Genomic DNA, 17817 nt, shown 5'->3' on the forward strand with positions numbered 1-17817 from the left:
TTTCTTTGTGGTTCTTAGCTTTGACAGTTTTGAAGGGTACAGGCCAGTGATTTTATAAAACAGTCCTAATTGTGTTTTTCTGTCTCTTCATGATTGATTCAGGTTATGCACCTATAGCAGGAATATCGTGCAAATGATGCTGTGCTGTGTTCTTCTCCATGCACTCCAGCAAGGGGCATCTGTTTCGATTTGTCCCATTCCTGGTGGTAACTCTTATCACTTGATTAAGATATGTGTTGGCCAGGCCTGGTGGCTCACACCTGTAATCCCAGGACTTCGGGAGGCCGAGGCGGGCAGATCACCTGAGGTCGGGAGTTCGAGACCAGCCTGACCAACATGGAGAACCCCGGTCTCTACTAAAAATATGAAATTATCTGGGCGTGGTGGCACATGCCTGTAATCCCAGCTACTCAAGAATCTGAGGCAGGAAAATTGCTTGAACCTGGGAGGCAGAGGTTGCGGTGAGCTGAGATCAAGCAATTGCACTCCAGCCTGGGCAACGAGAGTGAAACTCTGTCTTAAAAAAAAAAAGATATGTCTGCTATGTTTCATCACTATAAAGTCATGATTTTTACTTATTTGTTAATAAGTTATTCATATAGTCATTTTACTGTACGGTAGAACTTTTTCTTTTCCCCCACTTATTCAAATTGGTAAGGACTAGTAGATTCTTATTTGTATCCAGTGAGTTGAAACCCATTATTCATTATTATTATTTATTTTGATGCTCAAATTGTCCCAGATAAAGCAAGTGGGACCACCTTTAATCCAGCTTCTGGATCCTTTAGACATATTATCATCATTCTTGAGCACTTTTTGCTTCTGGAATACGGAGATGCTCCAAGTTTCTTTTGTACTTTCTCTACTCCAATTCTGAAATCAGTCATTTTTCCTTGGAGCCTGATAACTTTTAGTGGAGAATGGTATTCAGAAACCAAGCTATGGCTTAGTGGCTTAGGTGTGCCCATTGCTACTGGGGTATCATTACTGCTAGGCCTTCCTAGGGGGTACGGCTCATAGATACATGCATGTATATGCATCACACGTGCACACACACACACACACACCCCTGTATTTATTTCAATATGTATCTACATATGTTAAAAACCACAAGTTCATCCAGATACCCCCAATTTGAATCCAACACCACAGAATTTACTCTAGTTTTCCCCCTATCCATCTTTGGAAGCCTGGCTCCCATTTTCTTCAGTATATTTACATGTTTGTTTAATCCCCTTATATGTAACTAATCTCCAGCCATGCCAGCCAACCACTCCTCAGCGTTGTGGTGACCTCGTGGGCCACCATGTGGCTGAGAGGGAGAGGAAAAGCTCCTGAGGCTTTGACTTGGTGATTCCATAGGATCCTTGTCAGCTCTTTGATGCTTTGAAGAATTTTTTACACTTCACCCATTTTTAGTTGTTTTCAACAGGAGGGTTGGCCAGAATGAAATTGCCTGCAGTATTTTCATAAGCTGAACAAAATATATTTTTATGTGTTTGATGAGAAGAAAAAATTGGGAAGTACTACTTTGGGTGTTGCCTGTCTTCATTTGAAATTTTGCCTGTATCTATTTTGTTTTTTTTTTGTTTTGAGACAGAGTCTCGCTCCGTCACCCAGGCTGGAATGCAATGTCATGATCTCAGCTAACTGCAACCTCCGCCTCCCAGGTTCCAACAATTCTCCTGCCTCAGCCTTCCGAGCAGCTGGGATTACAGCCACCTGCCAGCACGCCTGGCTAATTTTCGTATTTTCAATAGAGACGAGGTTTCACTACGTTGGCCAGGCTGGTCTCGAACTCCTGACCTCGGGTGATCCACCCGCCTTGGCCTCCCAAAGTGCTGGGATTACAGGTGCACACCACCACACCTGGCTAACTTTTGTTTTTTAAATAAATGTTTTTAAATTTTAAATAACTGAAACAGGGTTGTTGCACAGGCTAGTCTCAAACTTCTGGCCTCAAACAATCCTCTTACCTCGGCCTCCCAAAGTGCTGGGATTACAGGTGTGAGCCACCCACCTGGCCTGGATCATGCTTAGTTGTAGCTCCTCATAATTTGCCAGCTCTAGACAAAAATCATAAAATGAACCACTTTCAATATACCTAATATGCAAATGATGGAGGAAAACAGGATAAGGTCCGTTGAAATTCTCCCCTCAAAAAGGAGAAGCACCACACAGCTCTCACCAGCTGCATCAGTGTTTCTCAAACTTCACTGTGTCTCAATCACCTGGAGAGCTTGTTAAAATGCCACGTCTGAGTCACGGGGTCTGGGGCGGGGCCTGCAAATCTGCATTTCTAATGATTCCAGGTGATGCATTGCTGCCATCTGAGGACTGTGCTTTGAGTAGCAAATCTCTGTGGTGTCCATCATTCTTACTCCCCTGGTTAGGAGGATTCTATTACGTGATAAAACCAGCAAACCTTAGAGGTATTTTTAAACTTTTTATTTTTTTAATTTATGAACATACACAAGGAGAACCCCTAAGTACCACTGGGATTCACCAATCTTTTTTTATAACTTTCGCTGCCTCTGAACTTTTTCTTTGTTATTTGAAAGCAAATGCAACCATTATATCATTTCAGCATGCACCTCTACCAGATAAGAATAATAAGAAACAAACAAAAAAACAGTATCATTATCACACAAAACTAACAATACTTGTAACACAAAATTAACAATAACTCCTTGATAATCGTTTTTTTTTTTTTTTTTTTGAGACGGAGTCTCACTCTGTTGCCCAGACTGGAGTGCAGTGGTACGATCTCGGCTCACTGCAAGCTCCTCCTCCCGGGTTCACGCCATTCTCCTGCCTCAGCCTCCCAAGTAGCTGGGACTACAGGCGCCCACCACCTCGCCCAGCTAATTTTTTGTGTTTTTAGTAGAGACGGGGTTTCACCGTGTTAGCCAGGATGGTCGATCTCCTGACCTCATGATCCGCCCACCTCGGCCTCCCAAAATGCTGGGATTACAGGTGTGAGCCATTGCGCCCGGCAATAACTCCTTCATAATCTAATAGTCAGTCCATAGGCTGTATTCTCAGCTGCACGGTTTTTGAGCCTCTTCCCAAGCAGTAGCTGATTTTCCTGGTCAGCTCCTCCGGTGGCTCAGGTTCACTCCTTTTTGCTGAACACCTTATGTTGCTGTGCTCCTTGGCCCTGGGGCTGAGTACATGGGTGTATTCATCCTACAACCGTATTTTATGGCCTGCCAATTTCCTTCTCGGTGTGGGGGGACTCTGTTTGCTAGTACACAATGCTCTAGAATAAGGCAAAAGCTTTAGAATCATGCCTTTTGAGTCTGAGCCCTACCTTCCTGGGTCTCTCCCCAGTCCTATAGCCTTAAGGTTAGGACAGTAAACAACAGCCTGGACATGAAGCCTGGATTATCGGCCCTGCCTCTGGTTGGCAGCTCCGGTGGCCTTGTAGATATGGGAGTGGGTTTGCTTCAGGAGAAGCCTGTGGGACCAGGCATCTCAAAGTCTTTTAGCTTCAAATTCCTCTAGTTTTTTCCCAAATATCTTCCCATTGCCAGGATCTCACAACATTTTAAATCAGTGTATTAATTGGTTGTTCAATTCAGCGAGGTGTGGTTCTCTGACCCTCTGCCTCTCCAATCCCTGGCTATAGGCAGAAAGGGCTTCCCCTAACAAAGGAACAGACTGAAGCTTGTTCCTACTCTGCCGTCAGGCACCCCCTCCAGCGCCCCCACCGCCCCCCGCCACTTGCACGTATCTTGTCTCTCTTGCAGTCTGTCCCTGAAACCCACAAGAAGGAGCCAGCGCACTCTATCCCGGCATTCTCCATTGGACCCTGAAGCTCAAGAGAGAATGACGTGTGGTTTCCTGGCCAGCTGCTTCATGACCAAATAGCAAGGATTGCCCAACACCCAGCCTAGAATAGGAGGATGATCCCATCCCTGCTCTGCTGGCACCATACAACAGGACTCCGCAAGGCTGCGCTGAGTTTCCAGGTTCCAAATCCTGTTAGGCAGGGCTCTTCTGGCTGTGTGGGACAGGACTCAAACTCAATGTTTTTTCAGCCAAAAGGGGAATTGATTGGAAAGATGTGGTCATGTCACAGAACAGCCTGGTATCGGGAAAGGCAGGAGTGAGCTGGGGCTTCCTCTACCCATCTCTTTTTTTTTTCTTCTTCTTTTTTTTTTCTTTTGAGATGGAGTCTCGCTCTGTCGCCCAGCCTGGAGTGCAGTGGTGTGATCTCGGCTCACTGCAACCTCCACCTCCCGAGTTCAAGCGATTTTCCTGCCTTAGCCTCCCAAGTAGCTGAGATTACAGGTGCCCACCACCACAGCTAGCTAATTTTTGTATTTTTAGTAGAGACAGGGTTTCACCATATCGGCCAGGCTGGTCTCGAACTCCTGACCTCAGGTATCTACCCACCTTGGCCTCCCAAAGTGCTGGGATTACTAGCATGAGCCACCACACCTGGACTCCACCTCTTTTCTTGTGGGTTCTTTTCTCCGTCTGCAGGCCTCACAGAGACCTGGGCTTGAGGCCTCATAGAGGAGCCCTCAGTGCTGACCACACACTACAGTCCCCTGAGGAGCTACCTGACCTCTGATGGCAGGTCCACCCGGACCAATGAAGTCAGAGTGTCTGCGGTTGGAGCCTGGGCGTCGCCCCCAGGTGACTTGAATGTGCACGCAGGGTTGGGAACCATTGCACTGTAGCTTCAGGCACCCAGAGGAAAACTTTTGCAGTTATCATTCATGATTAGGGAGGCAGGACTCTGGGGAGCCTATTTAGGGTCGGGTGGCCACACCCTCTGACCAGAGACTGGACAAGACCCTGTGGTGCCCCGGTGGATGTGCAGGGCCGGCCAGGCCAGGCGCTGAGGGGTCAGTCCCCCAGCAGCTCCCTGCCATTTGTGTCATTCCTCCTGCCCCTGCCCTCGACTGCAGTGTACGTGGCAGTCATCTCATCCGACTTGGTTTCCATCACTTTCCCTCTCAGAGTCAAGCTCGAAGGAGAAGCCGAGCGGCGTTCTTGAGATCTGGGGACTTGGTGGGAGATGTGGTCACAAGGCAGGTGGTGAAGGCCAGAATGGGGCTGGCCAAGGAAGGTGCATAGCAGGGAAGGGGAGGTTCTGTGATGGATGCTCTCCCCAGAAGCCTGCTATGCAGTGGCCAAAGAGACTTGGATACACCGGAGAGGGTTTGGAGTGGGAGAGGTCTGAGCATGAGGGGCGGGGCTGGCACACTTTGGTTCCGGGAGATGTAGGACAAAGGACTCTGGCCTTGGGACTGACCTGGGCTGGTTTCCCTACATTCCTCTCCGGCCCTTCCCCCTCTATACTAAGCGGAGATGGTACCTGGACTTCAAGACCAAAAGCCCTTCTAACTCTGACAGTACTGCTGGGTGCAGCAAGCAGTTCCAGCCACAGTCTCTGGGCAGCCTCAGGCTGTCCCCTCCCCACTCTGGTTCTAGGAAAAGACCTTGGACCTCAGCTGGATGCTGGGGATCAGGAGAGGAGGAATGGTAGGTGTGGAAACAAGGGGCAGGATTCGGGGTGAGCAGAGCTGGGGGCTGCAGACCTTGCTCAGGACAGTCCTGATGCCCGCAAGCTCCTAACGCCCTCCCCACATTCCCTTTTCTACATAGGGAGCTCCTACACTGTGTTCCCTCATCTATCTCTGATCCCCAGCATCCAGCTGGAGGGCCTTCCAGGAACTGTCCCTTCCCTTAGGAGGTCTCTGGAGCACAGTAACAGGGGCAGGGTTTACTACCTTGGGGCCTCTTTCCACACCAGGGGCTCCGTGACCCAGGGGCCTGCTCCCAGAGCTGGGCCAGGCCTCAGGGGCAGCCTCCAGGAGTGGGTGGGGTCTCCCATCAAGGAGGACCTTGAGCCAAAGCCAAGGCCAGGCTTGGGAGGGGGTTCCCTAGACAGGGGGTAGGAGCCCTGAATTGTCTCCTGCTCAGCCTTGGATGTGCTGTGTAACCCACCCTGGACCTCTGTCTCCTCATCTTTCTGCCCAAGAGCCCCAGGGGTCAGCACTGACCACTCTGACCCAGGCCCCGTCCAAGTCACGCCGAGGACAGACTGAATGACACCATGATTGGGGCTGGATGTTCACTTCTCTTTCCAAAAAATATGAAACACAGAGTCTAGGTATGGCAGGGGACAGAGCCTGGCTGGGGACTGGACATTACACACCCAGGGGGCCCTTGGCGGAGGCGGGCAATTTAACAACTGGTCTGAAAGTCAAAAGAGAGAGAGCTGGTTAGTGGAGTGAGCTGTGGGGTCGGGGACAGGGGCTGTGCATTCAGGCCTGGACATGGGTACTGGCCAGCATGGCGAGACTTTGGCCCTCACAGCAGCCCTGCCTGGGGCCCATTCCCGGGGGCGGGGGCGCCGTGGTCCAACCTAGCCATCTGTGTGGGTAGCCCCCAGCCCTGGGTGCACTGGAAGAACCTGAGACCTAAACTCAGACCCTCCCTGTCCTCGTGTGAACGTTCAGCATCCCGGCACTGCCCTTGTGGGGTTGCTGTGAGGAGCCCATGGGACTGGGGAGGGTGAAGGTTTCTGCTCACCCCAAGGACCTGGGTACTAAGGTACTTCTTGGCCACTGCTGTAACTCCAGGGCCCAGCACATAGCAGACACCCACGCGGCTCTTCAGTGAGTAAACAGCCGGGCTGGTGCCTGAGGGCCTGTCTCCAGGGATGCATGCTGGTGCCCACCAGGCTGTGCAGACAGGACCGTGCCTGGACCTGCATCCGTGTGTGTGCCTGGGGGCTGGGTCCTGCCTCTGGTCTCTCTGAGGATCTGGGTCTCGGATTGCAAGGTGGGTGCTTGCGTTGAGGACAAGCTACTCAGAGCACCTATGCCCATCCTATGCCCCAGTGGCCCTGCCCAGGGTGCTGCGAGGCTGGCTGGATGCTGGACGAGGGGGCCACCGGGCGGGGGGCTGGCCAGGGCAGGAGGAGCTCAGACGTACTCTCGGGCAGCAGCAGAGGGTCCAGGCCGATAGGGCTGCGGGCTGCTGTTGGGTCTCTCTGGCTCCGGGCACGTGCAGCAGAGGAAGGAGCCCCCCAGCACGGCCAGGCCAGCTGAGGCCCAGCCCACAAACAGGGCTGGGCCAAATTCATACCTGCAAGGGGTAGGGAGAATGGCATCAGGTGCGGCTGCTGCCTCAGGTTGTTCCCAGTCCCTGCCCTGGCAGAGGAAGGGCAGAGTGTGTGGAGCTGGAGGCTGGAGCCGCACGACCTCTTCCATGTGTCCAGATAAACTGAGGTGAATGCTCTTCCTTTCTGCCTCCCGCCAGCCCAGAAGATCCACACCACACAGGGTGACCCGGCCAGGGTGGGCGTGAAGGCCAGAGGCTTGGCCTCCAGCTCCTGCTCTGGGCAACCTTGGGCTCATTTCCTGATCTGGCCAGTGGAGGGGGCATGGGAGGGCCTGAGAGGTCTGCGCGGGAGGAGTGGGGCAATCCCTGCCATCTTTCTTCCCAGTCACAGTCGGGCCCACAGAACTCCCAGCCAGGACTGCTCCCGCTGCCCTCTGGAGAAGGCACTCTGGGCTCTCCACACCCAGGCCCTGCTGGCCAGTCCAGCCCCGATCCTGGGTCTCACTGCCTTAGTGCCTTTGCACAAGGCACCCCCTCCTGGGGCATCAAGCCCCCCAGCCCGCCACTCCTGTGCCTCCCCAGTTCCTTCTCTGCCTTCAGAGCCCAGTTCAGATGCCTCCTCCTCGTGGGGTCTTTCCTTGACATCCTCTGTGTTCACACTGCCCCTTGTGTGACTCCACTGCCATGCTTTCTTCAGGAGGCCTCAGCCCCTTGCTTGTCCGGCCCCCTGGGAAGCCCCTTGAGGGCAGACAGAGCCATTAGTGTCCCCAGGACCCAGCACAGGGCCTGGCAGCCCAAGTGGCATTGGGGACTATTGAAGGGATCAGGGGCCGAGTCCTATCCTGACATGCCTAAGCTGGACCTTGCTTGGCAGATTTTGTGGCTGCAGCTGCCGCCCAGGGAACAAACCTTGTACCTGAGATCTCCTCCCTCCCCTCCCCTCTCCACATCTCTGCCTCCTCCAGGGATCCCTCCCGATTGCAACAGCCCAGGCATCTTTTCTCATCCTCTCTCCACTCCAAGGCCCAAAGCCCACTGGGATGTCTAGGTTTGAGACTGTCCCATTCTCTGCTCCTGGCTAGGTTGAGAAGTGAGGGAGGAGCCAAGGTAGGCCCAGGCCCTTTGCAGAGCATCCCCTTCTGTTCCGATGCCCACAGCCTTACAAGTCCTGGTTATCTCCTGAATATCAGCCTGCTCTCTACTGCTCCCTCCCTGGCGCCCCAAACCCTCTGCTCAGACCTTTGGGACAGCCGCCTTCCTGGTGTCACTCCCTCCCCACCATTCTGCACATCACAGCCAGAGGGACTGCCGCTGCCTCCACTCGGATGGGGAACAAAATCTTCCTATGGTTGCAAGGCCCTCCACGATCTGCCCTTATTCTCAAGTTTCTTCCTGGCTCAGAATAACTGCTGCCTCCTCCAGGAAGTCATCTCAGCCCTGCTGCCACCAGCAGAAATGCCACACCCTCACCTGCGTCTTGCTGGATACGGACAACCATGCGTGAACTGGTGCTCAGTTTCTAGCCCCATTTTACAGAGGAGGAAACTAGGCACAGAAAGATTAAGTAACTTGCCCAGGTGACACAGTGCATGCAAAGCTGGGATTGATTGATTGATCGTTTGATTTTTTTGAGACAGCATCTCACTCTGTCACTCAGACTGGAGTGCAGTGGCATGATCTCGGCTCACTGCAACTTTCGCCTCCCGGGTTCAAGCTATTCTCCTGCCTCCTCTGCCTCCCAAGTAGCTGAGATTACAGGCGCCCGCCACCACGCCCAGATAATTTTTGTATTTTTAGTAGAGATGGGGTTTCACCATGTTGGCCAGGCTGGTCTTCAACTCCTGACCTCAGGTGATCCACCCACCTTGGCCTCCCAAAGTGCTGGGATTACAGGCGTGAGCCACTGCACCTGGCCAGAGGTGGGATTGAAACCCAGAGTCAGGGCACTTAGGTCCTTAGAGAGTCCTTGCTGCACCTGGGGGCCCATCAAAGGCTTCCCGCCCCTATGGAGGCCCCAGCACACTACTCCTGGCGCCCCCATTTAAAGCTTCTGGGACAGCAGCTGGACCCTGTCCCCCACTTCCCCCGCCAGGTGATCCAGTGGACAAAGGTCAGTGGTCCCAGAGGAGGTGAAGCAAAAGACCCAAGCCCTGGCACCCACCTGGCATTGACAGGTGTGCTTGGGTTGAAGAACTCCTGGGTCACCAGGGTGGCATACCACGAGACGGCAGTCAAAGTGCAGAGGCCTAAGGACAAAGCAGAGGGGCGCTCAGCTCTGCTCTGGTCCCCCGAGGCCACTGGGGCTGGGGCTGCCGGCCATGGCTGTGATTGTGGAGGAGTGAGGGGCACTCACCTGCCAGGATGAAGAGGGCTCCCCCGGCGATGGCGACACGGCCCTTGGCAATGGGGTTGCTGTCTCCCACCCGTGTGCACTTCATGCCAACTACGCTGAGGACCATGGCCACGAAGCCCAGGAGCACAGCCACCACCATCAGGGCCCGCGCTGATTGGATGTGACCTAGGGTGGGCAGGGTGACACTGAGTTGGGCTGGCAGGGATGGGGGTTGGGTCGGTGCCTGGGGTTGGTGGAAGGAGCCCAGCTTGACAGAGGCTTGAGTAGGAGCTGGCCTGCAGATCAGACCAACTGCTGGCAGGTGTGGGATAGTGAGGAGTGACAGCCTGCGTCAGGAGGACAGGGTGTAGGGGTAGAGTCTGCTCGCCCTTGCAGGCTTTTCTGGTGGTATGATTCACTCTGCTGTTGCTTTCTGGCCTGGGGACTCCCTCTTGGGCTTGACCCATCCTCCCAAGCAGCTGAAGGCAGCTCCAGGGTCCCCTCAGCTTTGGTAGATGGAAGAGCTGGGGGCATCTGAGGCCCAGCTCAACTCAGCCTGAGCCCCGCAGCAACCCCTCCCCAGCAGCCATTCAGACAACGGTCACTTTCCCCTCTGCCCATGGCAGCTAGAAGCTTGCCTCTTCATGGGTGCGTGGGTCCGGCCTGGGCCCGGGGGGGCATTCAGGAGACCTGGGTCCCTCAGCGAGGCTAGACGACCTGCCTGAACTGACCAGCCTGAACTGGCACAATGGGGCTGGTTGATGGCCGCTCTGCTCCCAGCTCCCATGGGGAGCAGATTGCCCTGGGGGGTCCTGGGCAGATTGCAGGTGGATCACCTCCACCCCAGAGTTAGAGCTTCGGCGGTGCCTGTCAGGCTCAACTCCACACCCCAGAAGGAGAGGGACTGCATGCAGACGCACCTGTCGGTGCATGCATGTGCACGAGCGTGTGTGTTTGTGTGCCTGCGTGTGCATGTGTGTTCACATGCGTGTGCGTGCACCCATATGCTGGCACACAGGCCTGGGAGCAGGACTGGGGAGCAGATGTGCATTGTACAGTGTGTGTCTGTCTGCTGAGTGTGGGGAGAAGTGGGTGAAGGGTCTTAACTGAGCATTTCAGAGTGCCACAGGTATTAGTATTCCCCTTTGGAGACGAGAACATCACAATGGGAAGAGGTTTGGTGACTGGTTCAAAGTTACAGTGACAGAGCAGGAATCTGGACCCACAGCTGCCAGACCCTAGAGCCCTCCCCTCCTGCAGGGCGGCAGGCTGGCCTGGACTGTCGATGGGCACAGGGCAGTAGTGGGGAATTGTAGAGTGGGGGCTGGAGGATGGAGCCCAGTGCAGACAGCAGACTGTGAGGAAAGCTTGCTTCAGACCCCTCTGCTGTTCCCACCTCCCACCTCCTACCTCCCACCCCGCCGGCCTCAGGCCTACCGTCCAGGGCGAGCAGCGAGTCGTAGAGCTTGCACTGCACTTGCCCGGTGCTCTGGGAGGCGCAGGACATCCAGAGCCCTTCATAGAGGCCCACGGCGGTGATGATGGCGTCGCCTGCGTAGGAAGACTGCTTCCACTGCGGCAGGGCTGTGCTAGCAATGATGCCCACCCAGCCACCCAGGGCCAAGAAGTAGCCCAGGAGCTGGAGGCCTGAGTTGGCCATGGCCTGGGGGAGGGGACCAAGGGTCCCGGGACTCAGAGCTGGGCCAGGGTCCCAGCAGGGGCTGTGGTCATGGCCAGGTGGGAGGAGCAACTGGGCAGGGGGAGCAGTGAGAAGGAGGGTCAGAGGCAGAGAAGGAGAGGTGGTGGGGCGGCAGCGGCTGGAGCAAAGGCAGTGGCTCTGGACTCCAGAATGCAGGGGGAGGCCCAGGGGCTGGAAAAGGCCAGGGCCCGCCCACAGCAGCCGCCTAAGCCAGAGCAGGGTCCCCAGCAAAGCTCATGCCCAGCCCCCTGGGGGCGGAGGGCCGGCCCATGGCCCAGGTGGTGTCCCTGCCCCGCCCTGTTCCCCAGGGATAGGGAAGGGAGGGGCTGAGAGGAATGACCCAGCTGCCCTCAGGGCCTTTCCCCCCAGGGAAACCCCTTTAGGAACCTGATTTGGGTGCCCTAAAATTCAGATAATCGCTCACCCAAACACCAGCCCTGGGAGGATGGGCTTCGCTCTTGCAAGGCTGATGTAACTCTTGGGGTTTTCTGCCCTTTGACTTTAGGACAGAAGGGAAAGGGATGCCAGTTTGCAGCAGGTAAAACTAGAGTTAGACGTCACGGATAACTTTTTGGCAGGGGCTCTGAAGCTGGATGTGGGGAGGCTGAGCTAGGGGTGGGGTGTTGGGAAGAGGGGTCATGGGTACCTGGGAGCTGTGTGTGCCAAAAATCAGGGAGGCCAGACCAGGAAATAAGTACTGTGGGGTCTTTTTGAGATCTGAGGGGGACAGAAAAGGGGCCCTATCAAGGCTGGGCCAGCGCTGGCTGCCGGCCAGCAAGGGGCCTGCTGGGGAGCTGGGGAGACAGCCCCGACCTTCTGGCATCAGCCTGAAGGAAGGCGGATTGCTCAGCCCCTTAATCCCCTTGCTGCCTGGCTTAGTAGCTCCCGCTGGGACTGGAACACTGGGCCCTGGCCCCCAGCTCTAGAGCAGCCTGGTGCAGAGCAGTGGCCTCTGCATTCCTGGGGTTCAGGCTGCCCCCTCCGAGCACCCCCACCTCCCTCTTCTCTCTCCCAGTCTCTCGGTCCTCAGGAGTAGGGGAATGTTTAACTCTCTTCCACCTCATTAGCAATCCCCTCACGTTCAATTGGGCCCCACTGCTGCGTGGGTGCAGGAGGAATGTCATAACCCTGCTCCCACTCCTGCCAGCCCCCGGCCGCCCCCTCTGTCCCCAGTAGCCCACCCACCTTTCCTGGACTACATTGCGGGAAGGCAGGGTCCTGCTGCAGACCCCTGCTGGCTTCCTCCCCTACAGCCCAACCCCCCTCTGAAGGGACAAGTCCCCAGCCTGCTCCCTTGCATTCTTCACGTGGCTATGCAAACGAGAGGGTGCCAGGCGCTGAGCAGACAATGGTATCCCTGTGTGCCCGCCCAGGGCGTAGGCCTCTGGTATGGCCTGCAGCTCTGGCCAGAGCTGGGGGAGTGGTCTGCCGTCTGAGGGTCAAGGGTGGGCACTGCTTGGCCTGTGGTGGCCCACACTGCGACCCTCTGAGGCTCTCTGTGCTGGGAGGGTCAGAGCCACGTGGATCCAAGCACTCACAGACCTGCTTCCTGCATGACCTGCGGGTCCGAAAGAGCAAATGGGGTCTAGGACAGTGGCAAAGAAGTAAGTCCTGAGCTCAAATTCCTCTGCCACAATGACAAGACAGTAGGATCGAGGGGAGCCTCCTCCATCCTGCTGGGGCCACAATGGGCACCCTGCGACCAGTGCATTAATTTAAGCATGCGGGCCACCGTTGCAGGCAGCAGGCCTCCTAACAGTAAGGAGACCACGGCGGAGGGAGGTGATAGACCCCCAGCTAGGAAGCGGCAGGAAGAGTTTTCCGCGGCGGAGGGAGGTGACAGACCCCCAGCTAGGAAGCGGCAGGAAGAGTTTTCCGCGGCGGAGGGAGGTGAGAGACCCCCAGCTGGGAAGCGGCAGGAAGAGTTTTCCACGGCGGAGGGAGGTGATAGGCCCCCAGCTAGGAAGCAGCAGGAAGAGTTTTCTGCTTGAAACTGTGTGGTGCTCGCCCCCACGGTCTCTCTCCCACACTCCTCCCTTTTTGAGGGAGGCACCGGGTCCAGATTGAAGGGGGCCACGGGCAGTGACAAGATGCTCCCCAGGGGTGACCTGAATGACTGTGGTGCCTCAGGGTCCTCACTCTAAATGGGAGGTTTGCTGCATGGAGTTGTGGTGGTCTGTTAAGGTAAGCGATGTCTGGGGAGGGCAGGGGCCTGGTGCTGGGTAGCTGCTCCTCATATGCTTCTCCAAAGGCAAAGCCCTCCTTCTCCCCACGCTGGGCCTTGGCGCCTTTTCCCTGCCATCTGCCGGAGTGCTCTCTGTAGGGAAGATCCAGGGGTCATTCTGGTTTCAGGGGGACCTGGGTCAGGAGCCCAGAGGCCAGTCAGAAACACGCCTTAGAGACCACGGGCTGCGGCCCCCTCCATTGACAATTTGAGAGCCAAAGAGGGAAAGGGAGCCACGGTCCACAGGGCCCCAGAGCCAGCAGGAGGCCTGCATGCTCCTCCATCCTGGGCGTTCCCAGAGCCTCTTCGTGATCCAGAACAGGGCTCTCCTCTTCCTCTGAAGCGCTTCTGTTTATCCCTTCTCTTTGTTATTTGAGGCTTTGAGTCTCTCCTACCCTGATGGCCTTCCCTCACTCTTGTTCCAAAGCCCTTTGGAATTCAGATTCTGCTTCTGGAGTGGCACTCTGTAACCTGGCACAGCTTCTCCACCTAGGGCACCTACCACTCCTGGTGTCCCCCTTGCAGTCCAGTGACTCCCAGGCATGCGGGGAGAACAGGAAGGCTCAAGGACCCAGCCCAGCCTCCATTAAGAGCTCACTGAAACTGCCCTGGGGTGGCACACCACACTGTGCTTTCACTCAGGCTACGAGAAGCCTACAGTGCTAGCTTTACCCCTGCCACTGAAAAGCTATGTGACAGCCAAGTCCTCAGCTTCCCTGGACCTGGTTTCTCCACTGAAAAGTAGGGATAATAACGCTTGCCCTGTCTGATGCATGAGGGAGTTTACAAGGATCAGATGATAGGTGAGAAATGCCGTTTGAAATCGTAAAACGCCTGCAGAACTGTGGCTAATTAAAGCTCTGTTCCAAAAAGACTCCCCGCACCGTCTGCCCCTCCAGCCTTCGCACCCTGGGAGTGGGCAGACTGCCTGTGGCTGAAGACCCACTGCCACTTCCTCTGCAACAGTGCCTGACTGAGAGCCAGCCTCGCTAGGTATGTGGTGATCACTGACTGATTGGTATGAGGATTCAATGTTTTTGCCTCCTTCCCTGTGAAAAATCGGAGACCTTTCCACCGCCTTCTCTCACTGCCAGTTAGGAGGGTCTGATTCAGTCTTTAGCAATCTAGCACCTTCTCTGCAATCATCATTTGAAATTTTGGAGTTCTTATCACCCTGCCAACTCAGAGTCTGAGATTCCCGGAACTATAAGCTTGGAATGGAGACTACTTGCCTCAGGGCACACAGCTAGAAAGCAATACAGCCAGCTGTGTGGCCACCCCCAACGATTCTGCCTGCTCAGGCACGGCTAAGCATCCTGATCTGCAATCCCATCATACTCTTGGCATCTTTTCATTCGCTGCACTTAGCACATCATTTACCTCCTTCCTGAGGTCCCTGAGCACCTTGAGACTGTGTTAGCAGACACATTTTTGTGTTCCACTCTCTCGCCCGGGCCTAGCGCCTCTGTGACACATGTGGCCGTCCCATTTGTCTTATCTCCTGTGCTAACCGCACTGAGTACAGGATCTGTCTCTTGATGCCCCTCCTGAGAGCTCTGCTAGATGCCTGGGGCACCAGAGACTAGTGGCGTCTTCCATATCTGAATCTTCACCGAGTTTGAGGAGTTGCTTCTCGTCCCCTCCAACCCTCCCATGGGCTCTCTCCTTTCTTCTCGCCCTTGCACGTACCTTACCAAACACAGACCTACATCACAGTCGCATCTCAGCCAGACTGCCATCACCCCATGCTTCCAGGAGGACTCGCCCCACTCTAATTATATATACTTCTCTTGGGCCTGCTGCCTTGAAAACATCTGGCCTTTTGTGAGCTCAGTTAAGAGGCTGCTGCCTGTATCTAGTTAGCATAAGCTGAAACTGTAAAGGTCATCTGCCTTGATGTGGAAACTTCTGGAAAACCAGAATCAGGCTGATGTAGTCTCCTGTAATGTTGATGTCTACCATGGGCTAAGCGTTTCGTGCTGGTTGCTTTGTGAGCATTCCCTTGCTCAACCATCCTGGGAAGGACTGTGATTCCATTCCGCTGGTGAGGAAACACACGCAGGTTCCCTAACTTGCTGGAGGTCACACAGCTCCACGTGGTGGAAGTGGGGGTGTCACCCAGCTCAGTGTGTGAGTAAAGTTCATGCTCTTTGCACTAATGTGGTCCTCTCTGTATGCCGAGTGAGTCACCCAAATAGGACAGCGGGGATCAACCATGATAAAAGGAGGAGTGACTATTTTGACTGGATCATTCCCATCAGCCAACTAACACGCAGTGCTATCTCCCAGCTCAAAAAATAATCGTTTCCTAAAAATCAATTTTTCTTTTTTAATAGAGATACGGTTTTCCCGTGTTGCCAAGGCTGGTCTTGAACTCCTGGGCTTAAGTGATCCTCCTGACTTGGCCTCCCAACATGTTGGGATTACAAGCGTGCGTCACTGTGCTCAGCCCAATAACCTTTTTTTTTTAATTGGAACTTTTGTTTTTGTTCGTATTTATTTATTTGAGATGGAGTTTCACGCTTGTTGCCCAGGCTGTAGTGCAATGGCGCAATCTTGGCTCACTGCAACCTCCGTCTCCTGGGTTCAAGTGATTATTTCACCTCAGCCACTTGAGTAGCTGGGATTACAGACACCTGCCACCACACCCAGCTAATTTTTGTATTTTTAGTAGACATGGGGTTTTGCCATATTGGCCAGTCTGGTCTCAAACTCCTGACCTCGGGTGATCCACCCCGCCTTGGCCTCCCAAAGTTCTGGGATTACAGGCGTGAGCCACCGTGCCTGGCGGTTTTTTTTTTTTTTTGAGATAGAGTCTCGCTCTGGCGCCCAGGCTGGAGTACAGTGGCGTGATCTTGACTCACTGCAACCTCCACTTGCCAAGTTTAAGCGATTCTCCTGCCTCAGCCTCCCAAGTAGCTGGGATTACAGGCACCTGCCATGAAGCCCAGCTAATTTTTGTATTTTTAGTAGAGACGGGTTTCACCATGTTGGCCAGGCTGGTTTCAACCTACTGACCTTGGGTGATCCACTTGCCTCGGCCTCCCAAAGTGCTGGGATTACGGGCGTGAGCCACAACGACCAGCCTTGTTCTTTCTTTGAGGCATGGTCTTGCTCTGTCACTCAGGCTGGAGTGCAGTGGAGCAGGCTTGACCTCCTGGGCTCATGATCCTCCTACCTCAGCCTCCTTAGTAGTTGGGACCACAGGTGTGCATCACCATGCCTGGCTTTTAAAAATTTTTTTAGAGGCAGGGTCACCCTATGTTGACCAGGCTGGTCTTGAACTTCTGAGCTCAAGTGATCCACCTGCCTTGGCCTCCCAATCTGCTGGGATTATAGGCGTGAACTACTGAGCCTGGCCTAGCTGCTTCTTGATGCCTTTTCTCACACCTCACATCCAATCCATCAGCAATGCCTGTTGGCTCTACTTTAAAAATAGGCCCCAGACACCCCTGACAATCCACCACTCTCCTTTTTATTTGTCTTTAGAGCTGGGATCTTGCTTTTTTGAGCAGGCTGGAGTGCAGTGGGGCGATCACAGCTCACTGCAGCCTCGAACTTCCAGGCTCAAGCGATCCTCCTGCCTCAGCCTGCTGAGTAGCTGGGACTACAGGCGCACGACACCTCTCCTGGCTAATGTCACTACACTCTTTCTTGCCCAATCTACACTGCCACATTGACTTCCTTGTTTTTCCTCCACCTTGGGCCCTGACTTGTTTTATTTTCTACCTCAAAGGGTTACACACACACACACACACACACACTTTATACGTGTTATCTGTCTCTCCTACAAAATACAAGCTGTATGAAGGTGGGGACTTGTTTTGTTCACTACCATGTTCCCAGGACCAGGCACTTAGCTGGTGCTCAGTAAATATACATTGGTTGATGGAAGAAGTGAACACTCAGGTGCAGGTTCCTACACTCAATGCCCTGTAGCATCTCAAGCACAGTAAAAGCTCTGGACCTAGTACCAGGGATGTAGCCAGAGGAGCTAAATCTCCATTTCCAGTGTTTCCTAGAGTGTGTTGTTCTGCACAGGGAGGCTGAGATACAGGACACGGAGGACAGAGAGCAGAGCACGAAGCATGTGGCTGACATGGGGGCGACGTGCCAGGGCACTGCTGACCACTGTTCCCTGCCAGAAGAGGATTAACCATAATCCCAACCATTCACCCAGAGCTTTACCGTTTACAAGTGTTGTCACATCCGATACTGCATCTGGGCCATACAGCTGCCCCAGAAGGTGAGCAGAGGGAGGACTATGATCCCCATTATACAGATGACAACCCTGAGGTGCTGAAGGTTAAGTGTCTGGCCTGTGGCTGCACAGCAAGTGGTTGAGCCAGGTGCCAAGCCAGGCCTTCTCGTCCTGCACCTGCCACTGGGTCCTGCCTAGAGCAATTTTTATCAAGTGAGACCTCTGGGACAGAATTTTTGTCTCTGGGCAAATTTCCACTGTCCGAACAAACCAAG

General features: G+C 54.5%; 1 protein-coding gene across 2 annotated transcripts; it reads right to left on the reverse strand.

The window, feature by feature from the left end:
• Nucleotides 1–6077: 6077 nt before the first annotated feature.
• On the reverse strand, nucleotides 6078–11344 carry CLDN19 (claudin 19). Of its 2 annotated transcripts, XM_021940226.2 has the most exons (4): nucleotides 10856–11344; nucleotides 9440–9604; nucleotides 9248–9332; nucleotides 6078–7110 (listed from the first exon to the last, which is right to left on the reverse strand). In XM_021940226.2, the coding sequence occupies exons 1-4, from the start codon at nucleotides 11076–11078 to the stop codon at nucleotides 6948–6950; spliced, it is 636 nt and encodes a 211-aa protein (XP_021795918.1). In that variant the 5' UTR covers nucleotides 11079–11344; the 3' UTR covers nucleotides 6078–6947. The 2 variants fall into 2 exon arrangements, with proteins under 2 accessions (XP_021795918.1, XP_003891744.1); XM_003891695.5 differs by lacking the exon at nucleotides 9248–9332 and having other exon boundaries at nucleotides 6842–7110.
• Nucleotides 11345–17817: the final 6473 nt, after the last annotated feature.

Source organism: Papio anubis, chromosome 1 (genome assembly GCF_008728515.1).
Source record: "Papio anubis isolate 15944 chromosome 1, Panubis1.0, whole genome shotgun sequence".
NCBI lineage: Eukaryota > Metazoa > Chordata > Mammalia > Primates > Cercopithecidae > Papio > Papio anubis.